The sequence below is a fragment of the Gobio gobio genome, assembly GCF_949357685.1.
Source record: "Gobio gobio genome assembly, chromosome: 10".
NCBI classification, from domain to species: domain Eukaryota; kingdom Metazoa; phylum Chordata; class Actinopteri; order Cypriniformes; family Gobionidae; genus Gobio; species Gobio gobio.
The window spans coordinates 49,125,883-49,152,795 of NC_137116.1; the positions used below are offsets into that span (position 1 = coordinate 49,125,883).

The 26,913-nt window shown below is 45.1% G+C and overlaps 1 protein-coding gene across 2 annotated transcripts in view; it reads right to left on the reverse strand.

Annotated features, from left to right (window-relative positions):
- Positions 1-10,020: 10,020 nt before the first annotated feature.
- jak3 (Janus kinase 3 (a protein tyrosine kinase, leukocyte)) overlaps positions 10,021-26,913 on the reverse strand; it is a 37,344-nt gene continuing 20,451 nt past the window's right edge. Inside the window, exons 15-24 of one of the 2 annotated variants that reach the window (XM_079827482.1) lie at positions 26,359-26,497; positions 25,645-25,793; positions 25,292-25,442; positions 24,196-24,329; positions 22,850-23,039; positions 22,639-22,763; positions 22,341-22,513; positions 14,238-14,355; positions 13,919-14,032; positions 10,021-10,543 (exon numbers count right to left, since the gene is read on the reverse strand). In XM_079827482.1, coding sequence (XP_079683608.1) covers positions 10,424-10,543; positions 13,919-14,032; positions 14,238-14,355; positions 22,341-22,513; positions 22,639-22,763; positions 22,850-23,039; positions 24,196-24,329; positions 25,292-25,442; positions 25,645-25,793; positions 26,359-26,497 — 1,413 coding nt within the window. In that variant the 3' untranslated portion in view covers positions 10,021-10,423. The remainder of the gene's footprint in view (positions 10,544-13,918; positions 14,033-14,237; positions 14,356-22,340; positions 22,514-22,638; positions 22,764-22,849; positions 23,040-24,195; positions 24,330-25,291; positions 25,443-25,644; positions 25,794-26,358; positions 26,498-26,913) is intronic. The other variant, XM_079827481.1, reaches the window with a different exon arrangement.

Sequence of the window (26,913 nt, forward strand, 5' to 3'; positions counted from 1 at the left end):
ACATGTAACTACGTCACCTTAAAGGGGCACTTCAGCGATGGGAAGATGAATGTTTATTTAAACTGGGTCATTTATGTATTAGAAATGTGAAATAATTTTTTAATTTGGTGCCTTCTAGACCGAGAAAAGACAGAAACTGTCTTTTTGTCTCATGTGGATGAAAGACAACAACTCCCAGAATGCACTTGCTTCGCTGCCCTACGAGGCCACTCCCAAAGCCACGGCTACTGGTTATCACTTGCCCACCGCGGCACCGCCCCCAACGTCGTTTTGATATTCTTAGTAATAAAATAATTTCATTCAGTTAGAGAACAGACACTACAATTAAAAACGGAACGTATCTTTTCAATAAAATGTGAGTGAGCCGAACGAAAGTCACAACACATACGCAGTAGGAGTCGGATTTCATTCATCACGAGAGCGAAGAGCTGAGGTAAGCGCGGCAGTCATTCTCGGCACGTGTCCAGTCTGGCGCATTATCAGATCATGCCTATGAAAGCTTAACTTTCATAGGAATTCATTGAAAAGTTGAAACACTCACTTTGCTCCGTCCCGCTCCGTTATGAATGGCCGAGCCGAGCGCTAGTGCACATTTACATTCTGTGAGTGAGTTCCCACCCCTGTGGGTGGGTTGAAAACATGCGGAACAGCTCCTTCTACTGGCTGTAGTCTTTAGCCTTTGGCCAAAAAAATCCTCAGATGACGCAAATGGACGATATTTGCGTCATCGGAGGATTTTTTCCAGAAATAAAATGCGTAATTCTCTCGTCTCAGGGGGATATGAGGGGGGAAAGTACCATCATTCGAATATACTACCGGGTTTCTACTGATACAAAGCTTAATGCTAAATTGCTGAAGTAACCCTTTAAAGTGTTACCCAATTTTAAATAAAAACGGCATAGTAATCAGCGACCAGGCACAGTAGTGGAGAGTTTTTAAGTGTGCAGATGAGTTTGTGTTCAGAGATTGATTAAGTTATGTGTGTGAGTGTAGTTGTTTTCAGGCCAGTCACATGGATTTGAGGATTCTGATGGCTGAAATCTATAGAGAGTTGGTGTGAGGGGTGTGTGGGGTCATCTGCAATACAGATAGCTTTGCGGATACAGCGTGTGGTGTAAATGTCTTTGATGGAGGAAAGAAAACCCAGATGATCTTCTCAGCTGTCCTCACTGTCCACTGCAGGGTCTTGCAATCTGAGATGGTACAGTTCCCAAACAAGACAGTGATGCAGCTGCTCAGAATGCTCTCAACAGTCCCTCTGTAAAATGTGGTGAGGACTGGAGATGTGCTTTCTTCAGCTTGCGTAGAAAGTAGAGATGCTGCTGGGATTTCTTCGCTATGGAGCTGGTGTTGAGAGACTGTTGTGGATAAAAAAATCTTGCAAATAAAGCTCAGGAGTCTAGAGTTCCAGACATTAAAATAAGCCGAGATGACAGTCGCTGCATCTGAACCTGTGTCTGTCCAGGTCTCCATCTTTATACCTTTTTCTTATCGGCCGTTAACCAATGATAGTACAACTCAATCACCACACCTGCTTTCCACAGTTAAAACCCAATTAATTGGTCAATTATTTCACAACATTTATTATGTACACCTCGGAAAAATACAGAGGTCCGAACTTGTGAGAAACCGGAAGGAGTTTTTTTGGCACATACTCTTTAAAACGTCCACCTTTTGTTCTTTTTTTTTTTTTTTTACTTTGTCCATGTTTAGCATGGGAATCCAAGTCTTTACCAGTGTAAAAAACTCAGTATGCATGAAACAGCATTTCACCCCCTTAATCAGGTAGTGCCGTTTCTTCACCTGGCTTTTGATTTTCCCATTACTCGCAGCACTCCAGTAGTGTAAATAACAGCTTAATATGTGGGGGCGTGGTGTGGTTTGGCGAGCGGCCCAACAGGAAAACTTTAGGTGCTCCCGATCGATTGTCAATCATTTCCTCGGCCAATCAAGGACCCCCTCTGTGCTCGGGCCCTGCGGCTTCAGCCCATTGGTGGGTCTGCTCATGGATGTATTAAAGATGTCAGTGAAAACATCGGGCAGTTGATCTGCGCATCCTCTGAGCACTTTGCCAGGAATGTTGTCTGGTCCAACAGGATTCCGTGTATAACAGCTCCAGAATGTTTTCTCTGGACCAGAAAAACCACTCTTCAACTGATGCCTTCGATGTCTTCAATATTTAATATCTTCAGGACAATCAACATTACAAACATCAAATGGAAAAAAATACAATCAAATTCATGATGAAGTGGTTTTTCCATGACGTCGTTCAATTAAGCCCATAGCTTATTAAACTGAAATGAATACACATAGTACCTTAAATGGACCCACTTTATATTAGGTGGCCTTAACTACTATGTACTAACATTTAAATGAATCATGATACAATGCACTTGTATGTACATACATGTTTTTACATTGTACTTACATTTAAAAAAATACCTGAATGTAATTACATCTGTAATTAATTTCTGTACTTACATTTATAATTACACTGTTGACACTTCCCTTACACCTAACCCTATACCCATACCACCACACCTGTACCTAACTTTACCCGTATCCCGTATTTGCAATACAATATGAACACAATAATACATTGTAGCCTACTTATTTTCTGGTGTAAGTACATAGTAGTTAAGGCCACTTAATATAAAGTGGGACCCCTTAAATTATAAGCAAACAATAACCAAGGTATAAATAAACACATCGTGTGCTTTCCAATCAAGATTCAGGAGACATTAGGAGACTTCTGATCAAACGTCTTGGTTACGTATGGTAACCCACGTTCCCTGAAGGAGGGAACGGAGACGTACGTCGGACGTACCGACGAATTGGGATCACTTCTGGGAACCCCTATCAGCTTCGAGCTACATAGAACCGGCCAATGAACAATTGGCGTGCGAGATTTGCATCTCGCGCTCTGCCCCGCACCGCGGGTATAAACAGGAAGCTAGAGCGAATGCACGCTGTTTTTCACTGAGGAGCCAAACGTAGTGGCTCAACCTGCAGTGATGGTACAGCAACTGTGGCGACGGGACGTATGTCTCCGTTCCCTCCTTCAGGGAACGTGGGTTACCATACGTAACCGAGACGTTCCCATTCAGTCGGTCACGTTCGACGTACGTCGGACGTACAGACGAATTGGGATCCCTTATGGAAAACGCCATAGTTACTACCACTTCCAGCGCCCAGCGATGAGCCCCTCAGACCCCGATCTGATGCGGGCGGGGAATTCACGCAGGGAGAGTCCAAGCTGCTGTTCGGCAAAAACCCATTCAGCTGACTGTATTGGATAACGCTGGGAAAGCCTGTGAAGGCCGCTGCGGAAGCCACATCATGCCCAGAGGGAGTTACCATGTGGAGAATACACGTATGGGCTGGCCGTGGGCAGCACAACATACGGAAGTCCCAGGGGTGGCCCCGGCCAATTAGTGGAGGGGGACAACACGTACGAGGGAAAGACACGGGCTCGCCGTAGGGAGCCGTACCGTGGAAGAATACACATATGGGACCGCCGTGGGGGTCACTACATATGGAACCCAGCCTAACACAAGTTCCACCAAGGCATACGAGTGTTAGACCTGGCGTTGAACGCTCCGCCACGTCCGACTGCCGCGGGCTGCGGAAGACTCAACAGGGTTCGCCGTTCCGGGGAACTCGACTGGAGCAAAATAATAAGACATCCGTCTACCATAGGGGAGGGAATGGCGCAGCAAGCCGACACTAGAACAGGCACTTCGGTGTTACTGACTATGGGAAGTGAGCACACAGGAAGATACCGGCTCTACACGGAGGCTATAGAATCTAGCGAACGTGTTAGGTGTCGCCCAGCCCGCAGCTCTACAAATATCTGTCAGCGAGGCGCCAAGAGCCAGCGCCCAGGAAGAGGCAACACCCCTAGTGGAGTGGGCTCTTAACCCAAGTGGGCAGTGCATGTCTTGGGACTAATAAGCCAAGACGATGGCATCCACTATCCAGTTGGCCATCCTCTGCTTGGAGACAGCCTTTCCCTTCTGCTGTCCTCCGTAACAGACGAAGAGCTGCTCTGAGGTCCTGAAGCTTTGCGTTCTGTCCACGTAAGTCCGGAGAGCACGGACGGGACAGAGAAAAGCTAGGGCTGGGTCTGCCTCCTCCGAAGGCAGCACTTGCAGGCTCACCACTTGGTCCCGGAAGGGAGTAGTGGGAACTTTGGGCACATATCCAGGCCGGGGTCTCATGATCACATGGGAGTTACCGGGCCCGAATTCCAGGCACGATTCGTCGACCGAAAATGCCTGCAGGTCCCCTACCCTCTTGATGGAGGCCAACGCAGTCAGGAGTATTGTCTTTAACGACAGAACTTTCAACTCAGCTGACTGCAGAGGCTCAAAGGGTTCTCTCTGTAGTGCAGTTAGCACCAGAGTTAGAGTTTCCAGAGGTCTGGACGCGGGTGCCATAGGGTGCCCCGTCTCTGAGTCAGGAGGTCCTGTCTCAGAGGAATGGGCCAGGGAGGTGCTGTCGCAAGGAGCACTAGTTCCGGGAACCAAGTCCGGCCAATACGGAGCGACCAACAGGACCTGCTCCTCGTCCTCCCTGACTTTGCACAGTGTCTGCGCAAGAAGGCTCACTGGGGGAAACGCATACTTGCATTCTTCCCGGGGCCAGCTGTGGGCCAGGGCATCCGACCCGAGGGTCCCCTCGGTCAAGGAATAAAACCACTGACAGTCGGTCGTCTCTGGGGAGGCAAACAGGTCTACCTGTGCGGCCCCGAAACGACTCCAGATTAGCTGGACCGCCTGGGGATGGAGTCGCCATTCTCCCGGAAGCACCTGCTGACGTGACAGCTCGTCGGTCGCACGATTGAGCAGGCCCGGAATGTGAACGGCACGAAGCGAGCTCAGATGCTTCTGACTCCATAAGAGGAGATGGCGGGCGAGTTGCGACATGCGACGGGAGCGTAGACCACCCTGTTTGTTGATGTACGCTACGACCGCAGTGTTGTCCGTCCGGACCAGAACGTGCTTGCCTCTGAGCGGCACTTTGAAGCGGCTGAGTGCAAGACGAACTGCTAACAACTCGAGGCAATTGATATGCCATTGCAGTTGAGGCCCCGTCCACAGACCCGAAACTGCAAGCCCGTTGTACGTGGCACCCCAACCCGTGGATGAGGCATCCGTGGAGACAACGGAGTGCCTGGACACTTGTTCTAGGGGAAGTCCCGCCCGGAGAAACAAAGGGTCCGACCACGGGCTGAAGGTTTGGCGGCACCTCGGAGTCACTTGGACACGGAGGGATCCGCTGTGCCACGCCCATCTCGGGACTCAATCGTGTAGCCAGCGTTGAAGCGGTCTCATATGAAGCAACCCGAGCGCCGTTACTGCGGCTGCGGATGCCATATGCCCCAGGAGCCTCTGAAAATGTTTCAGTGGTACCGCTGTCCTGCCTTTGAACGAATTCAAGCAGTTCAACACTGACTGGACGTGCTCCTCGGTGAGGCGCGCTGTCATGGCGACCGAGTCTATCTCCATACCGAGAAAAGAGATCCTCTGTGTGGGACAGAGTTTGCTCTTCTCCCAGTTGACCCGAAGTCCCAACTGGCTGAGGTGACTGAGCACCTTGTCCCTGTGTTCGCACAACTGCTCTCGCGACTGGGCAAGGATCAGCCGGTAGTTGAGGATGCAAACGCCATGCTCTCTCATGGGAGCAATGGCCGCCTCCGCAACCTTCGTAAAGACGCGGGGCGACAGGGACAGGCCGAAGGGTAAGACGCGGTACTGATATGCCCGTCCCTTGAACGCAAAGCGCAGAAAGGGCCGGTGTTGAGGGAGAATCGAGACATGAAAGTACGCATCCTTCAGGTCGATCGCTGCAAACCAATCTCAGGGACGGATGCACCTGAAGATGCGCTTCTGCATTAACATCGTGAACGGTAGCCTGTGAAGGGACCGGTTCAGGAATCGCAGGTCCAAGATCGGTCGTAACCCGCCGCCTTTCTTGGGTACAATGAAGTACGGGCTGTAGAACCCGGACCTCATATCGGCTTAAGGGACCGGCTCTATCGTGTCCTTCGCCAGTAGGACAGCGATCTCCGCCCTGAGCACGGGGGCGTTCGCCTCCACTACAGTCGTGAAGTGAACGCCCCTGAACTTGGGGGGACGCCGGGCGAACTGAATCGCATAGCCGAGTCTGATGGTACGGAGGAGCCACCGAGACGGGCTGGGAAGCGCTAGCCAGGCTCCCAGACTCCGAGCAAGGGGGATCATCGGCACCACAGACGTACCCGCAGTGAGGATCTTTTTGTGAGGAAACGCTCTGTGCTGAAGCACTCAGGGGGAAACGCGACAGCGCACGGGGTTTAGTGCAGCCCGTGCCTGTATTCAAACAGGGAAAACGCCCACCAGACCAACAGAAATTTGTTGCTGTGAGAACAGCAGTTTTCTCTGTACTACAGAGGCAGCAGATGAGTCTTCCGCGATCCCGCTGGAATGTGCCGTCTCTCCAACACGCGTTTCTCCTCTTCTCCGGTTTCCAGTAACTCTTGTTTTTGCTGATAGCAGCTTAACTCAATGTTGAGTGGTCTTCGATTCGCCGTTTGGCTCCGAAGTGAATGACAGCGTGCATTCGCTCTCACTTCCTGTTTATACCCACGGTGCGGGGCGGAGCGCGAGATGCAAATCTCGCACGCCAATTGTTCATTGGCCGGTTCTATGTAGCTCGAAGCTGATAGGGGCTCCCAGAAGTGATCCCAATTCGTCGGACGTACGTCGAACGTGACCGACTGAATGGGAACACTCTTTTCAATCTTAAACCTTTTTTTCCGTCTTGACGCTAATCAAATCATGACTAATTTTCTCCTGTTAGGAGTCACTGTTGCCAAATTATCATGTAGATCAAATATACAATTCCCAAATAATTATTCATGTATTACACAACATTTATAACAAACAAAAAAACTTTCAAGAAGTGCCCAATATATTTAGCAAGAAAAAAAAAAACACTTTCTCTGCGACAGCTACACTGCCACAAAAATCACCAGGATTTATGTCACTTACTTTTATTCAAACTTTATTTGAACTACACTATTTTAGACGTCAAGACTAATTTGTCTAATCCCATTTTGTGTCGCACACTGTAAAAAATGTATCTGTAAAATTACTGGCAGCTCATTACCTGGACATTGTCCAGTAATTTGACAGACATTTCTGTTAACCATAACATAGAACGCAATGAAGTTCAAAATGCTAAATGCAGATAAAAAAATATGGAAAATTCTGATTAATAAATTAATACAGCACATTGTGCCCAATTTTTATGAATTTTTTAGAGTGCAGGAAGGGTGCACCAAAAACTCTTTGACTTGGTAATATATAGTTATATCAGCCTAAAACTTAACATCAAGACCATCCAGGTAAACAAAGACACCTGAACTAGGAGTGGACGATTATTTTTGTTATTTTAATTTATCTATGTTTAAAAAAATAAGAACTAAAAACGGTAGTCTTCACATGAATTAAATATACACTGATACATAATAAAGCTACAAAGGTTATTCAGCCAAGAGCACCGAGTGATTTTCTCTTTCTTTTGTTGTTTGACAGACTAGAGGCAGGTTTACTGTATTAGCTGGTTTACTGTATTAGCTGGTTTACTGTATTAGCAGGTTTACTGTATTAGCTGGTTTACTGTATTAGCAGGTTTACTGTATTAGCAGGCTGTCACTTTAAGACCTAATGCATGGATCCTATTGACACGCATTCGGTCTCTTTCCCCAACTGATATTGTTCACTTAAAGCATAACCGACTGTGTTTACATGAATACTCATCAAGGCAGCCATTTTGACATAACTGTGTGTGTATTTGACAGTTCTAGTGAGTAACAAGACACAAAACAGAACTGAAGGGATCACACGCTTTCAGAGAGGCGGCTTGTGCGCACGTTTCGGTGTGTCAGACAGCAGAGGGCGCGAGACTGCAAGGAGTTGTTTTTCGCAATTGGTTATTGCGTTTAATAACTCATTTAACGTCAAGTAAGTCTCATAAGTATGTTGTGTGCCCAGTCTATTTTCTGCTATATACGCGTCAACCTAAAACATACACGTTTCACAATGTTTAAGTAGCCTATTAAAATCATTCAGATATTGCGTGCCCTTGCGATATGCATATCGCGATATGTACATTTGCGATATTTCGATATATTGTGCAGCCCTACTTCATTAGGGAAGTTGATAACTTGGGATTCTTTTGAGTCAGATCTTTTCAAATAATAGGTTGATCCGGTTCACAAGCTAGTGATTTGTTCACGAATTGGCCTTATTTGGTTCTTGGGTTCCACTTAATGGTCCATTTCTGAAGATACAAAACAAATCATAAGGATATTTATAATACACTTTTATGGTGCTTGTGCATTTTTTCAGCTTGAAAGCCTCATTATTTGTAATTGCTGGAAAAGTGTAACGGGAACAAAACTAGTGATGCAAGTAGCTTGACTCTCAGCCACATTCTGACTGCATGTATGAAGTGTTGCCTGGCGTCAGTCCATGCTGCATGCTCTGAGTGCACTCTCTGTGATGCTAGGCGTATGACCAGCTGACATCATTTGGTGTGGCTTCCTGAAGTGATGAGAACCGGCCAGTCTTTAAAGAGCGAAGACCATACATGTGTATATATAGTGTGTGTGTGTGTGTGTATATATATATATATATATATATATATATATGTGTGTGGCAGAGTGTATGTTTTTGAAGGACATCTCTAATTCTCACCAAGGCTGCATTTATTTGGTCGAAATTCAGTAAAAACTGTAATATTGTGAAATATTACAATTTAAAAGAATGTTTTCTATTTAAATATGTTTTAAAATGTAATTTATTCCTGTGATGACAAAGCTGAATTTTCAGCATCATCACTCCAGTCTTCAGTGTCACATGATCCTTCAGAAATCATTATAATATGATGATTTGGTTCTCAAGAAACAATTTTGCTAGTTTGCAGCTCAACATTTCTATTGGCTGCTGAATTCAGCTTTGCCATCACAGGAATAAATTACATTTTAAAATATATTCAAATTGAAAACGATTATTTGAAGTTGTATACACTGCCCTGTCGACAGAAAGTTGCTGTTTGGATTTAAGGCAAATGCTTAAGAGTCTATGATTGGATCATTATTGCAGTGATTATTATGTTTCTAGCCTGTTACATGTTTGGCAACAGTTCTTCTAACTCTAACTGATGGAGTGTGTAGCTTTTCATTTCTTAAACAACCATGTAGGAAGACACATCATGGCTATATTCCAGGATGACAATGTCAAGATTCATCAGCCTCAAACTGTGAAAGAATGGTTGGGAGGGAGCATGAAGAATCATTTTCACACATGAATTGGCACAAATTTTAGTCCAGATCTTAAATTCATTGAAAGTGCTTGGGATGTGCTGGAGGAGACTTTACAGAGTGCTTGACTCTTGCATTGTCAATACAAGGTCTTGACCAAAAATTGATGGAAATAAATCGCAACTTTTATTTCCATCAAGAGGTGCATCAATTTTGGTCAAGATCTTGAATTTTTGCTGATAACTCCACACCTTGTTTGTTAAAAAAAAAAGCATGCTGCTTGTTTTAGGGAATGGTCAAACCTCAATGGAAAGTTAGAAGATATGGGGGCAGTCATGGCCCAATGGTTAGAGTCGGTTGCGGGTTCGAGTCTCAGGTCCGGCAGGAATTGTCATTGGGGGCAGTGAATAACCAGCACTCTCATCCACCCTCAATACAACGACTGAGGTGAGACCTTTGAGCAAGGCACCGAACCCCCAACTGCTCCCCGAGCGCCGCAGCAATATGGCTGCCCACTGCTCTGGGTGTGTGTTCACGGTGTGTGTGTATGTGTGTTCACTATTGTGTATGTGCACTTGGATGGGTTAAATGCAGAGCACAAATTCCAAGTATGGGTCACCATACTTGGCCACACGCCACTTCACTTCACTTCACTTTGAAAAGAAAGATCTGATATTCATTTGTGTGTGCTGACAGGCTGACAGGTTATTTCAGTTTTGATTAGTCTTTTAATGCCATTAAAAGAAACAGGCAACTGGCTTGCCTTTTGTACTGCACTTAATTAGAGCTTTGGGCCATCACTGCATACAATGGCAAAATAAAATCACAACAACAAAAAGTGATGCCTTAACAATGACTATATCTTTATGATGACAGAGGAAATCCAAAGTATTTTCTGCAGGAATATGATTATGGAGTATGAAAGTGGTAGTGCTAGCTCTGTAAATGTACTGGAAACTGCTAATATACAATCTGATCTACTGTAACTCTTCTATGGTCTGAAGTTCAACATTTAAAATGTAACTAAACATTAAAAAGCGACTCTAAAATGACTCATTTATATATCAAATATACATATTGAAAATACAGTGATCAGTTTAGGGCAACTCTGATTTACCCCTTACATCCCTCTCTCTCATCTAACAGGCTATTTTCAATCAGGTCCTGTAGAGAGGAGAAGCTCGGTCTGTCCTCGCTGTTGAACTCCCAACACTGCATCATGATATTATGCACCTGTATAAAAAAAAAATCGGTAACACTTTACAATAAGGTTTCATTTGTTATCATTAACTACATTAGTGGCAGGGTCATGTTTAGTCTTGTGTTTTCATTCATGTGCCTATGTTTCCTGTTTTTCATTACAGTTTAGTTCCTGTCTCCTTTGTTACCGATTCCTCCCTGGTTAGTTGACTTGGTTACTGATTAGTCCCACCTGTGTCTTATGTTCACCATTTATATAGAGGGTATGCATTGACGTCACTTTCCCGCCGGAACTCGCCCCCTCAGCCTGATTGAGTGGTAGAAGAGCTGCTGCTTGACTGGATTTAATAGTGGACACTGGGAAAACGCAAGTAAGACGAACGAATATCAGTTTAACCCTCTGGTCCTCTTCGTTTAGGGGTCACACTTGTCTCCTTCGCGGTCAAAAGTGACCGAAGCCTTAAAATTTAACTTTTTTTTTCCCCATGCAGGAAAACTAATGTAATATATTTTTGTTCAATAATATTTTTGATTATTATGTAGAATTTTGAAGGGATTATATGGTACTGTGCAATAATTGTAAAATTTGAATTAGCATTTTTTCCCATTAGAATTAATATTTAATTTTTTTAATTTTATTTTTTTTTCCCAAAAATACAACATTTCGCATTACAATAGAGTGCAGGCCTTTAAAATCAATTTGACGTGAGAATAGCCCCTACTGGAGCCGTTAAAAAAATAAAAATGTGTAATGTCGTGTAACCATCTGTAGGCTATAGCTTTTTTTTCTCAATAAATGCAGTCTTGCCTGTTAATTTCTCTCTCTCTCTCTCTCTCTCTCTCTCTCTCTCTCTCTCTCTCTCTCTCTCTCTCTCTCTCTGTGTGTGTGTGTGTGAGTGTGCATTTGAGCGAGAGAGTCACTTTTGTATTTTTTTTTTTTCATTTATTGATTTTATTTAGCATATTCTCAAAATTTGCTGTTGCAGTCTTACCTGTTCATTTCTATGTGTGTGTGTGTGTGTGTGTGTGTGTGTGTGTGTGTGTGTGTGTGTGTGTGTGTGTGTGTGTGTGTGTATGTATGTGTGTGTTTGTGTGTGTGTGTGGGAGTGTGGGTGTCTAATTTGCACTCTTGACATTTTAGAGTGTCACCCCTTCATTGCTGTGCACTTTTTTTCTTCACAGTGGCTGATTTGTAGTTTGTACCACCAAAAGTTTCTCTGAGTTTTCGTATTTTTGCGTATTTCCCATTCATTTCTTATGTCAGTCATTTTTGACCGCGAAGGAGACAAGTGTGACTATTTTTTTAAAACCCTTTAACATATCCCAATCATCTCCTTGATTTTTTTGTGTGTTCACATAGCTAATGTAACAAAAGTCACCAAGTGTCATCCCATTCTGATAAGGCAAAAACATTTAACATTTCAAAACGTAAAAGTTTTCGGTCATTTTTGACCGAAGAGGACCAGAGGGTTTTAAACTAAAGTTTGGACTCCATATAATGTTCCTTATAACTTACCCAACTTCCAGTGATCCATGGATGTTGACATGCAGCCAGGAATCGTGTTTCCTGATTTATATGAGCCTGATTTAAACGCTGGGTAAATACATAAAGCAAATTTGCCTGTGATATGCCACTTATATAAACATATCGTCATATCCTCCACCCCTACAACTTGTATAGTTTTTGTCAGTGCTTATTTAAAAACATCCAATCATGCAGAATATAAGATGGTAAATATTTAACTGATGAGTTGTCAATACAATATATTACCCCAAACTTCAACATATTGACACAAAATGATAACTGCAAATCCATGTTTCACTGCCTGGAGGTGTAACCGTGGCAACCTTGGACGACGGTGACGTCACATGCATACCCTCTATACTTCTGCTGTGTTTTGTTCCCTGCTGGTTATCGTGATTGTATAATGTGTGGATTGCGTTTGTATTCTCCTTAAGATTCTGATAGAAATTTGGTTAAAAATATGTAATTTATATTATCATTCTGAGTCGTTAGTGTTTTGATCACACCACAGCGAGACAATTCGTTCAAATGAAATAAATATTTTTAAAATATATATTTAATTATATATATATATATATATATATATATATATATATATATATATATATATATATATATATATATATATATATATATATATATATATATATATATATATATATACACCGATCAGGCATAACATTATGACCATCCATATCCATATACCATACAACATCCATATACCTGTCGAGGCATGGGCTCCACTAGACCCCTGAAGGTGTGCTGTGGCATCTGGCACCAAGATGTTAGCAGCAGATCCTTTAAGTCCTGTAAGTTGTGAGGTGGATCCATGGATTGGACTTGTTTGTTCAGCACATCCCACAGATGCTCGATTGGATTGAGATCTGGGGAATTTGGAGGCCATGTCAACACCTCAAACTCATTGTTGTGCTCCTCAAAACATTCCTGAACCATTTTTGCTTTGTTGCAGGGCGCATTATCCTGCTTAAAGAGACCACAGCCACCAGGGAATACCATTTCAATGAAAGGGTGTACATGGTCTGCAACAATGCTTAGGTAGGGGGTACATGTCAAAGTACCCAAAGTCACATGGATGGCAGGACCCAAGGTTTCCCAGCAGAACATTGCCCAAAGCATCACACTGCCTCCGCTGTCTTGCCTTCTTGCCATAGTGCATCCTGGTGCCATGTGTTCCCCAGGTAAGCGACGCACACACACCCGGCCATCCACGTGATGTAAAAGAAAATGTGATTCATCAGACCAGGCCACCTTCTTCTATTGCTCTGTGGTCCAGTTCTGATGCTCACGTGCCCAATGTTGGTGCTTTCAGCGGTGGGCAGGGGTCAACATGGGCACCCTGACTGGTCTGCGGCTATGCAGTCCCATACGCAACAAACTGCGATGCACTGTGTATTCTGACACCTTTCTATCAGAACCAGCATTAACTTCTTGAGCAATGTAAGCTCCAGTAGCTCATCTGTCTGATCATACGGGCCAGCCTTCGCTCCCCTCGCGCATCAATGAGCCTTGGCCGCCCATGACCCTGTCACCAGTTCACCACTGTTCCTTCCTTGGACCACTTTTGATAGAGACTGACCACTGCAGACCGGGACCACCCCACAAGAGCTGCAGTTTGGAGATGCCATCATAATTTGGCCCATGTCAAACTCGCACAAATCCCTAATTTTTCCTGCTTCCAACACGTCAACTTTGAGGACAAAATGTTGACTTGCTGCTTAATATAACCCACCCACTAACCGGTACTGTGATGAAGAAATAATCAGTATTATTCACTTCACCTGTCATAATGTTATGCCTGATTGGTATGTATAAATATTTTAACATGACCCATACAAATGCCTTCAACATGTTTTTATTTTTACCTTTGATGGACACTGAGGCGGTGCCGGTAACCTCCAGTTATCCTTGAGAAGATTAAGAAGATGGATGGCCATGGATGGACTCTGGACATAACTTCCAATCTTCTGGATACACAACTGCATGAAATGATTTACAATAAAGCAGGGTTTAGAAAGTTAATACATTAAAAGCTCATCGAGTCGATGATGACAGAATTTTCATTTGTGTTTTTGTGGGCGTTTGAAAGGAAACGTCAAAAAGGGTCCGTTGAAGCTCACGGTGACAATCATTCATCCACTACCTAGATGTATGGAGTTACTGTATGACGTTTAATTTACTCACCCGTTTGGGGTTTCGACTGATGTCACAGTAAGAGAAGAGCTCGTGTAGAACAATGCCAAAACTCCATACGTCTGACTTGTGGGAGAATTTCAGTTCTGAAATGGATTCAGGTGCATACCTGAACAGGACACAGAACAAAAAACAAAAAAGAATGAAAGGCAACATGTATAACAAATAAAAAATAAAAAAAACATCATGAATCACTTCAACCCTCTATGGTACGGTGTTGCCTCCAGGCAACATAGTCTATTTTAGTTTATTTTTAATACAATGAAACACCAATTTATTGGTCAAACCTATTTTAGAAAAGAAGAACTCAAATACTAATCAATGAAAGTGCAAACAATTGGTCACATGACCCACCGGGGTCCATTTTGTGTCCTGTTTCAGCACATGTGCACAGGTCACATGGCTCCATATTTTCTCCAATGAAAAGTGCATTTTTCACTAGTTTCCGTCCAGTTAATCACCCACAAAAAATATGAGTCACCTTCACTGGTAAGTAAAGAAGTATTTTCAAGAACTTTACATTATATATCATCAAATGTTTTAGAGTAAATAACAAAAAACTGTGTGTTGCCTTAAGGCAACATTGTACCATAATGGAATCGCATAAGGCCATACCAGACACACTAGATTGGATACAAATATAGTATATTTGTAAGGAAAAGAGCTAAAATTCTCTAAATGTATTTGCATTTTTGCATGATTTTGTAATGCACGTATAAGATTAGTAATTAACATCCTATAACTGCATATATTATGATCTGCACGTTTTCTATAGCACTTAAAAAAAGGTATAGAACACAACTGATGAGGGTGAGGATGAGGTGTCATGTGATGACGAAGATGGAGATGAGGATGAAGATGGATATGATAACTTGATATGATAACTTGACATGATAACTAGATGTGATGGTTTGGTAATACTTGTGTTCCACGATGGTACAATGTTGCCTGAGAGCAACAGCTGAACATTTGAAATGTCACTTTTTATTAAATATGAAATTTGTAACACATTATAAACTGGATAAATGTATTTGTTCAGGTGTCTTGTTAAAGAAACCGATGTTTTCAATAAATATATTTATTTTTTCTACATGAAAATGTAAAATGTTTAAATTTGTCCGTTGTGGTACAATGTTGCCTTGAGGCAACAAAATTAAAAAAAATAAATAAATAAAAAAATTATGAAAAATGTTATTGCTATAGTTATAGTGTCCTATTTTGAGCAGGAAAAACACCACAAATAATTTTTTTCCTCATTGAAATCATATTGCGTACCATAGATGGTTAATTAAAAGCAGAAAAGCAATGTATCTGTCAACACTGAACGTCCGGTTACGTATGTAACCCTCGTTCCCTGAGGAGGGAACGGAGACGTACGTTAGTGACTAACGAATGGGGGTTTCGCTTAGAAGCCAATCATCTTCATCGTATTCAACAGCGCCCAATGGCAGTGCCAATGCCATGGGCATGCGGAATTTGCATGCGTAACTCCGCCCCACCTCGTGGGTATATAAGGAAGTACGCTGCGAACATCGCATTATGTTACTGCTGCAGGAGCCAAGACTGAACTCCGCGTTCCAGGCAGCACAGCTGACGTGGCTAAGGAAACGTACGTCTCCGTTCCCTCCTCAGGGAACGAGGGTTACATACGTAACCGGACGTTCCCTTTCGTTCAGTCACTACGACGTACGTTAGTGACTAACGAATGGGGGAACCTGTAAAACAGCGCCACTCAGCTGTCATCCAGTGCCCTGCGTAAGTGTGAGATCCCGCCACTTAAGGCCCTAGGACTCCCACTTATCACAGGATTACCAAGGTACACTGGGAAGCATATCCCAGTGAGGGAATGCCAAGGTGCCTACCGTAGGGAGGACTTAGAGAATACACATATGACCCGCTGAGGGTTGCATATGGAAGATCTCTAGGGTACCAGCCGAAGGTGGATTTTTAACCCTAGGGGTGGCAGGGACTTGCCAAGGGAAAGACACCTGCTCACTGAGGAGGCTTACGGTGGGAATACTCGTGTGGGGGTCGCCGGAGGGGAACCATGCACACGGAGCACCTGGCCGGACATGAGGGTCTGGGCTCGAAAGGGCAGACTGGACTGATGTCGGCGTAAGCAGTGCTGGAGGAGCTCAGGGCTCTCGGGGAGCTCACCTGAGGAAAATATCGCACGTATCCAGTCCTTGGAGTGGAATGGCGAGCAAGCGAAGACACCTGAGCCTGGCCCATTACCGGCCACCCGTAGGGGCGAGTACATAGTCGGACACTGGCTCCACTCGGAGATTGTAGAATCTGGCGAATGTGTTGGGTGTCGCCCAGCCTGCAGCTCTGCAGATGTCTGTTAGCGAGGCGCCATGCGCTAGAGCCCAAGAGGAGGCCACACTCCGGGTGGAGTGTGCCCTCACACGAAGGGGACATGGTCGACCTTGCTGCTGGTAAGCCAAAACAATGGTGTCCACCACCCAGTGAGACAACCTCTGCTTTGAGAGAGCACTTCCCTTCCGCTCTCCACCATAACAGACAAAGAGCTGGTCTGAGGTCCTGAAACACTGCGTCATGTCTACGTAGGCGCGGAGAGCGCGTACTGGACAGAGCAATGCCAAGGCTGGGTCTGCCTCCTCCAAGGCAGCGCTTGCAGGTTCACCACCTGATCTCTGGAACGGAGTGGTGGGAACCTTGGGCACATATCCGGGCCGGGGTCTCAGGATCACGTGAGAGTTAGCCGGCCCGAACTCAAGGCACGCTTCGTCAACCGAAAATGCTTGCAGGTCCCCGACCCTCTAAGCGAGGCCAATGCGGTCAGCAGAGCCGTCTTCATAGACAAGAGCTTAATCTCGGCCGACCGCAAAGGCTCAAGGGAGGCCTCTACAGAGCACTTAAGACTACTGAGAGGTCCCAAGAGGGAACGAGAGGAGAGCGAGGAAGATTCAGTCTCCTCGCCCCCCTCAGGAACCTGATGATCAGGTCGTGCTGCTACTTACCTTATTGTCTCCCAGGAGATCGTGGTAGGCAGATATTGCGGCCACGTACACTTAAGGGTGGAAGGAGACAGCCTTCGTCCCACCCCCTCCTGGAGAAACGAAGCACAGACCCGATCGGGCATTTCCAGGGGTCTTCCTGGCGGGAAGAGCACCATGTGACGAAGAGGTCCCACTTCAACGCATAGAGGTGTCGAGTAGACTCTGCCCTAGCGGAAGTGATGGTAGCGACCACCGCAGGTGGAGGGCTACTCAAACCAGCCGCGTCCCGTCCAGAAGCCACACGTGGAGCTTCTAGAACGCTGGATGCGGGTGCCAAAAGGTGCCCCGTCTCTGAGGAGTCTCAGAGGAATAGGCCAGGGAGGGGCTGTCGCAAGGAGTAGCAGTTCTGAGAACCAGGTCCGGCCGTGCCAACGGGGCGACCAACATGACCTGCTCCTTGTCCTCCCTGATCTTGCACAGTACCTGTGCGAGAAGGCTCACTGGGGGAAACGCATAATAGCGTAGCCCCGACGACCAGCTGTGCGCCAGTGCATCCGTGCCGACCATAGGTCAGGGAATAATACAGGGAGCAATGGGAAGAGTCCTGGGAGGCAACAGGACTACCTGTGCGTCACCGAACCGTTCCCATATCAGCTGGGCCGTCTGGGGATGGAGTCTCCATTCTCCAGGAAGTGGCTGAAGCCGTGAGAGCTCGAGGCTGCACGGTTCAGGACTCCCAGGATGTGGACAGCATGAAGGGACCTCAGATGCTTCTGACTCAATAAAACGAGATGGCGGGCGAGTTGAGACATACGGCGGGAGCGTAGACCGCCCGGCCGTGTCGTCTGTCCTGACTAGTACATGTTGACCCTTCAGCAACGCTCGGAAGCGGTGCAGGGCGAACCGTACTGCCAGCAACTCGAGGCAATTGACATGCAGAAGGCACTGGGGTCCTATCCAGGAGCCCGTGGCTGCTTGTCCATTGCACATGGCACCCCAGCCCGTGGATGATGCATCTGTTGATACAACAAGATGCCTGGAAACTCGTTCTAAGGACACTCGGGTCCGTAGAAGCTGAGGTTCGACCACGGGGAGAGAGTCTGTAAGCAGGCCCGAGTCACTTGTACCCGGAGCGTGCCAGACCGCCATGCCCATCTCGGGACTCGATCGCGTAGCCCGTGCTGAAGCGGTCTCATATGAAGCAATCCGAGCGGCGTTACCGCGGCTGCAGATGCCATATGCCCCAGGAGCCTCTGAAACAGTTTCAGTGGAACCGCACTCTTGCCCTCGACTTGTCGAAGGGAAGTCAGCAGAGACTGCGCGCGCTCGCTCGAAAGCAGAGCGCACATGGCGACCGAGTCGATCCATACCGAGAAAAGAGATCCTCTGCGCGGGGCAAAGTTTGCTCTTCTCCCAGTTGACCCGAAGGCCCAGACGGGCTAGGTGATGGAGCACCAAATCTCTGTGTCCGCAAACCTGCTCTCGAGAGTGACCCAGTAAGCCAGTCGTCGAGGTAATTCAGGATGCGAACCCCGTGCTGCCGAAGGGGCGCAAGGGCTGCCTCGGCAATCTTCGTAAAGACGCGAGGGGACAGAGATAGCCCGAATGATAGAACTGCGTACTGATATGCCCGCCCCTCGAAAGCAAACCGTAGGAACGGTCTGTGTCGAGGTAGAATGGAGACATGGAAGTAGGCGTCCTTCAGGTCGATCGCTGCAACCAATCGACTGGACGAACGCTTTCGAAAAGGCGTTTCGCTGTCAACATCTTGAACGGAAACCGGTGGAGGTAACGGTTCAAGACGCGCAGGTCCAGGATCGGTCAAGCCCACCGGTCTTAATGGGTACAATGAAGTACGGGCTGTAACACCCGGAATTCACCTCGGCTGGAGGGACAGGTTCGATCGCACCCTTCGCCAGTAGGGTGGCAACCTCCGCTCGCATGACGGGGGCATTAGCCCCGATCATAGTGGAACGGACTCCCCGGAAGCGGGGAGGAACCTGCGCGAACTGAATCGCGTAGCCGCACCTGACTGTCTACGCGACCCAGCGGGACAGCCCTGGAATCTGAAGCCAGGCTCCCAGGAACTGCACCAGCGGGGTCAATCGGACTACAGGTGTACCCGGAGTGGGGCAGCGATGCAGCGTTACCGACCCGGACAAGGGAGGCTGTTGGGCGTCCCGGTGTGGGGGTGCGGTTAACGACTGCGTCCTGACAGAGGAGACCAGGGAAGGACGCGCGTTCCACTGGGGTCTGCTCTGCCAGGAGGCTGGCGACAGAGAGGGATGCGAGTGGCGGGACCCGTGGGTGGCGCGCACTGTCATCACCGGTCTCTGGGTTCTCAGAGACAGGAACATGAGTTCTTCCCAAGCGCTGCTAGCCCGGGGGCCAGCAGCGGAAGGATTTTCCCCCGGCCCTCCACCGGGGGAAGGAGAGGCCCTGCTACCATCCCCTGGGAAGAACTGGAACCCATCTCTGAGTTGTCCACTTCCAGCGTGGCGTTTAACCAGGCTGGGGAGCGGACTGGGCGTCATCCTCAACCACCTCCACGGCGCGGCCCGGGTGAAGGCTGCTGCTGGGGCCGGGCGGGAGGAGGGAGGGCGCCCTCGGCGGCGAGCGGAGTGAGGCGACTGAGCCGGCGGCTGGTGCAGCAGCTGGCCGCCGGGGCAGTACGTGTTACAGCCTCAGTCTGCTCTGGGGCGGCCGAGAACTGTTGGGCGCAGTTCCCAGCCGCGCCGCCGAAGAGGCCAGCCTGGGATATGGGTGAGTTGAGGGGGCGGGCCCACTCAACGTCCTCCAAATCACCAGGTAAGGCCAGGTGTTCTCCCGGACCACAGCTGTGGACATCTCCCGACCCAGGGAGCGTGTGGCCACCTTCACCGCCCGGGGGCGGGATCAGTCGCGGCACGCAGCTCAATGAAGAGCCCTGGGTCGGCTCCACCCTTGTGCATGTGCAACGGGGCGGCGGCCTGCCCGTAGCTCTGCAGGACCACGCCACCGAAGTAGACGAGCCCACAGGCTTTGGGAGGGTGCTTAGGACAGCCACACCACGCCACGTCAAGCCCTCTGTGGACACCGTAGTGCGCAACAGAGAGTTCAACAGTGGGGGTGAGGGGGCCCCAGTGTACCCTAGGCCGCGGCCCCATCAAGGGCAGAGAAGGTGGAGGAGGCCACCAAACGATCGCGGGAAGCACGGGGACTTCCAGGACCGCGTGATCTCCTCATGCATCTCGGGAGCGAAAGGCATTGGGGGCGGGGCCCAACAGCTGTTGGGTGCCGTCCCCAAAAACCAATCGCGCAACCACGAGCACTCGCGACTGGGCGGAGTTCCACACCAGCGCGAGACTCGCGGCTGCCCGAGATAACATGGCTGTCAACCTTAGGTCGGATCAGGCAGCGCTGACACACCCGGAGGCGGAGCACAACTCCTAATCGTCATCCCCAAAGGACTCCAGCCCACCTTGGGATGCGGCGATCGACATCTCACTGCTATCTGGAGCGTGAACGAAACGAACGAGGCGTCAGAGACGGGCCGCTGTTTCAGTCCAACACTCGCGGGTTTAAGCAATGTGCAAGAGGGGGCGTGGCCCGAGGAATGATCGTCGGGGTTCTTAATACCACGGCACCGCACTCAGGTCACCCTGGCCACCAGCCAAAGTACCGCCTCACTCGGAGACGGTAGATTGGGGTGTGGCAGAGGGGACTCTCTCTCCTCATGGAGATCACTGAGTCTCGACCGCAACATCGCGATGGTCACGTTCCCGCAGTGGGAACATGACGCATCCACAAACACTGCCCGAACGTGCTGAAGCCCAAACACATCGAGCAGTGAATGTGCCCATAGACAGCAACGGAGATCGATCGCACCCGGAAGTGCACGGGCGAACCGTCTTGAAAAAGACGTGCCACGCGCAAGCTCTTTTTGTGAGAGGAAAGCTCTGCAGAGTGCCGAAGCGCCCAGGGAAACACACACACAGCTGTTGCAGATCACTGCACAGATCAGCAGGCAGGCAGCATGAGATCGCTGGAACGCGCCGTAACACCAACACCCTGGAGAACCGCTGGTCTCTCGAAGACTGAAGAGAAGACTTCAGAATTCAGGCTTGTAGGAGTGAAGAGATCCTCTTGGCTCCAAAGCAGAAACATAATGCGATGTTCGCAGCGTACTTCCTTATATACCCACGAGGTGGGGCGGAGTTACGCATGCAAATTCCGCATGCCCATGGCATTGGCACTGCCATTGGGCGCTGTTGAATACGATGAAGATGATTGGCTTCTAAGCGAAACCCCCATTCGTTAGTCACTAACGTACGTCGTAGTGACTGAACGAAAGGGAATCAGTTTCAGCATGTTCAGTTGGTGAAAACAAGCTCCGACAGGGGTAACACCCTGATTCAACGAAACCCGATCTGATGAAGTGTCTGTTGCCATCTGTCAGCGTGGTGTGAATAAGCCTTTATGTATACTTGTTGATTGTAAAAAATATACTGTATTTTGCAATTATATTCTATTGTGCATTCATTCATCTATGTTCACAGTTGGGTTAAATGCACACTAATCAAGGTAACACAGGTGCACTAATATGCATGAATTCATGCTTACTAATGCCCAGATAAAGAGTCAACTCATGTAGAACTAAGGTATGCATTAATGATTGCTACATCAGCAACTGATAAAGAGTCAATCCGATAAATAGATTACGTCATATATGAATTGCTATTAATTAAATGTGTCATCATGGAGTAATTCACTATAAACATCTAGTAATAACTAATAGTGTAAATGAATGTGTTAATTACCACAATGGGTCAAATCCATGTATTGTTTAATGAATCATTAGCTGATGATTTGCAAAGCTATTATTATTATTATATGACTTTACTTGTTGAGAGACATGACTATTAATGATTAGCCTAAGTAATGTGCCTTTATGGTTATACATCCACGCAGATGTTTGAAGTCTGTGGGACAGTTGCACAGTGAATGTAATGTGGGCTGCACACAAATATCAGTGTACAAGAATCATATGAGCCAAGATTATCGGTACATTAGTGCACCTGTATTGTAGTGTTACCCTAATCAGTTATTGTGTTGTCTGCCTGAACTCCCAAGAGCTTAATGTAATTGTTACCAGAAAATAGGGCTTTCTCCTGGCTGTGTGACACGGTAGTACTCTTTATCCACCGGGATGATCTTCGTAAGCCCAAAGTCAGCGATTTTCACCAGAGTGTCGCTGGCGACTAGGACATTGCGAGCCGCTAGATCGCGGTGAACGTAACGCATGCTTTGCAAGTACTCCATTCCCTACAAATGAATGTTACGTTGCTGGTTAGATGTGTGAAGCTCCACAAACCAATTCAAAGAAGCTAATCTGACCAGTTGTATGATTAAAAAAAGGTTTGTTCAGGTGTTTTATAGTCTGTTTGTACCTTACAGATTTGCGAGGCAAAGAGCAACTGTTTGCGGGTGCACACGCTCTGTCTGTGTTTCTCCATATATCCGATCAGACTGCCATTCGGGAGATATTCCATCACCAGTTTTGTGCTGAGTCGACCTGTGAAGAGTTAAAAAATAAGGTATGTTGGAATGGGCAGGCTGTACTAATTGGAAATGGATTGGTGTTTTCAAAGGTAGTCTGACCTGCACTGTAGCAGATGCCCTTGTATTTGACAATATAGTCACAGTGCAGGGAACTGATGGTCTGGATCTCTCTCTGGAAGTCTGCCATGGTGGCTTGTTTGTTAGACTGAAGTTCCTTGACAGCAACCAGATCTCCAGTGTTATCACCCCACGGATCATAACGGCAAAGTTCGACACTACCAAAATTACCCTAAATACACACATGCACACAGAAACCCATCAGTCTTCATTTTCTTTTTACCAATGATCATTATGCTTAGTTAAAAAAACGCACTGTGATGTATGAAATCTTTTTAAGATTAAGAACTCTTAAGAACTAGTCTAACCAAGGGGTAAATCTTTTTGGATTCAAATTATACAAATCCACCTTTTTATGTAACTGCCTTTAAACCACTTTAGCTCTGGGACCATTTTTGGGGATTTCCGCAGTGTCATGCAGGAAACCCTTTGAAGTTAACATAAACCACTGCTAAAAGTGATAAACATGTAAGTATATGTTGTCTGAGCTGTAATAACAACAAAAAAAAAGGCGCTTTTTGATTTTTTGGTTATAAATTCAGTTTTGAAAGTGTGTAACTCTGTGTGCTCTAGCAAAATACTGGAAAAAAGATTTTTGTCTGTATCATGTATGCAAGATTTATTCAATAAATCTTGCATACATGATCCAGACAAAAAAAAAATTCCAGTATTTTCCTGAATCTAGTGGAAACAGCCAAAACTGTCTGCAGGGTGCTAGAGCACACAGGGCCTGAGTTACAAAAATCAAAAAGCGCCTCTTTTTGGGTGGGGGTATTACAGCTCAGACAACATGTTTATCACTTTTAGCAGTGTTTTATGTAACTTCAAAGGGTTTCCTGTAAAATGACACCACAATGTTGTATTTAGAGACCACTGTATGTGGAAGCTTTTCAATTTGGGTAGGCCAAAGATAGGGTTCCAGAGTAATTTAGTGTAAATAAGTTATTTTGTGTAAAACAAATGCCAAAGTGATGCATATCTCCAGAAAGTAGAGACTCTAAGCTTTCAAATGGTACCACATATGAGGTCAGAGCTTCTCCACAGACATTTAAAATGTACAGGGTCCACAGAGTTTTAAGAGGTATGTTATGGCATCAGCATCTTGAAGAAAAAAATTAAATGACTAACTTGTAAGACTGGTTTATGCAACCCGCCACATTTTAAATCAACTATCAATTGAAAGTACCTGCAACAGTCCATTATGTCCATTAAAAACCCTTGGTTTATTATCACTAAGGGTTGTCTCAAAAGGCTACAGAGCTGTGTTATTACATGTACAACAGCGCCCTCTATGGGTGGAATGTTCCTCTATGCTTTTTACATTGTACCTTCCCCAGAATAGAGATGAATCGTAGGTGTCTCTCCTCAAAAACATCCCGTTGTTGCTTTTTGAACATGTTGGGTTTTCTCCAGAAGCCATCGCTCTTGGGCAGTGTGCCAGTCGCATGAAGGATCTCATAATCTACAGAATGATGATTAGAACTGTCAGGATAGCTGTTCATTATGTTCCCATATGTTTTACGACATATCTATCCCAGAAGCAGGAGCCATTTTTATATATTTATATAACAGGATGATATGTAATGCAGCCATTTGTCCCTCAATAAAAAGCAGTAAAAATGAACTTTTCAATTAAAATGAATGGAAATAAATATTATTAAATTAATATCAATATTACACAATAATAATAATGCATGTATTTAATAAAGTAAATTAATGAATTAGATATTTTAATATAATGTCAAACAAAAATAAATAAGTGGACATTAATAATACATCTAAAGCATTTTTTTTTCTTTTTTTTTTTTATTCCTTTTGTATTAGTTACACATTTCATATTTATATTATATAAGAGATGTAGGCCTATACATCATTTAATAAATAAATGGACATTAATAATACATTTAAAGCATTTTTAAAAAAAAATGCATCCCTTAAATGTCAAACAGTAATAAATAACACTTACTAATACAATCCTTGTTATGTATTAAATATTATATTAAATATTTACATTTTATTCAGTGCTTTTATTCCTTTTGTATTAGTTACACATTTTATATGTATATTATATAAGAGATGTAGGCCTGTAAACCATTTAAAAAATAAATAAGTGGAACTACTAATAAATCTAAAGCATGTATTTAATGATAAAATAATATTATTTATTAATTATTGTGTATTAAATATATACACTTTATTAATTATATTAACATTTATTATAATATAGTTTTATACTTACATTTATTTTATAAATGGGATAACTTAAATGTTTAAAAAGACAGGGATTTTCCTCAAGGGGTGCTAACCGGCCTTAAAAGCCAAGACTGTTTGCCACTTTTTATTTCAAGAATAGGATTTAAACTGAGCAGATCACAAACATCAGTGTCATTGTGGGAAGGGAGCTGGTGTACATCTGTGTGTTACCTGACGTGATGAGGCTGTTAAGTTGTCGGATGATGCTCCGGCAGGACGGTCTGATCTCAGGCTGGTACTGCATACACTGAGTGATCAGGTCGGCCAGCTCAGTCCACTCCAGCGCAGGCAGGTTTGAGAAGTGCTCATAAAACTGCTGCTTCTGGAGACAAAGAAGGACAGCAGCTGTTCAGCCACAGTGCAATAGTGGAGTCACATTGCGTAACACTCACGTTTTTAAAGGTTGTAGTGATCTTTATCTATGAACGTGTAACATCGTGAAGAAAAGTGGAAGTTAATTTATGATGTTGCATTTCATTTATGATGGCGTGGCCATATTCTATATTCATGTGAGGTGTCTGTACTTGTATGAGGTCCAGGCCCTGCAATGGAGCTTCTCCACCATTGAAAATCTCCCACAGCGTTGTTCCAAAACTCCACTTGTCACACTCCAGTTCAATCTCAAGTGTATCCAGAACCTCCGGCGCCACCCATGGGATTCTGTCCAACACCACTGGATTCACAGAAATGTGCATTTCATTCTTTTATATACAATCATGTTATGGTGTAATATAATACTCAGCAAGATTTAGACAAAAAGTGCACACATTAAGCAGACAAAAAGCTCAATAAAGGTGTTCAACCAGAAAAAAATAAGTAAGTAGTTGGCACAACACAGCTCCATAAATAGAAAACGTATTGGTTACACTTTACAAAGCCTTTATGTATAATGCATTATAAAGGCATTCATAATATGTTATACTGCATTATATATTTTCATGAATAATTGTAACCACAGTTACAATATCTATTCATTGCTACAGCTTAAGAAAGAATAATGCATTAAAACACATGACAAATAACCAATTTCAAATGTAGCAAGGAATCTGCGAATATTTATGAAATATATAATGCATTAAAACATATATTATGCATATTATTTATTGCATGTTCTCCTCAATTAATTCCTTATGAGAGCTAAATAAAGAATCATTTTATTCTCTCTAGTATTCTTTTAAAATACAAAGTTTAGAAGAGTAAATAGTTTTGATATTCATATAGGTGTTCAAAAGAATTACCCTCTTTTCCCAGCATTGCCACGCTGATGCCGGGGTCACTCAGTTTAATGAAGGGCGTGTTATCAGAGGAAGGGTCGCCCTCTCTGGCCAACAGCAGATTCTTTGCACAAATATTCCCATGTGCAATATTCTTCTCCTCCTGCATATGACAGACAAAAGAAAAATTATCTTTAACCACTGCCGAAATCAAAACCCCCTCAATTATTGAGTACAGAAAGTCAATCAATATGAGTTTTTAAGTGAAGTTTTCTTGATGCTGAAACTTTTTAATTTCTTGTCAATTCTGAATATTTGATTGCATAATTTCCATACCATAAATTCACCTTTCTACACTTCCATTGAATATGTTAAGTTTATGTTAAATGGATCATTTTATTCAGCAAAGATGTTTATTTAGCAAGGATGCTAACACTGATATCAATAAGAAGTGTTTCTTGAGCATCAAATCATCATATTAGAATGATTTCTGTAGGGTCATGTGACACTGAAGACTGGAGTAATGATGCTGAAAATTCAGCTTTGCCATCACAGGAGTAAATTACATTTTAAAATGTA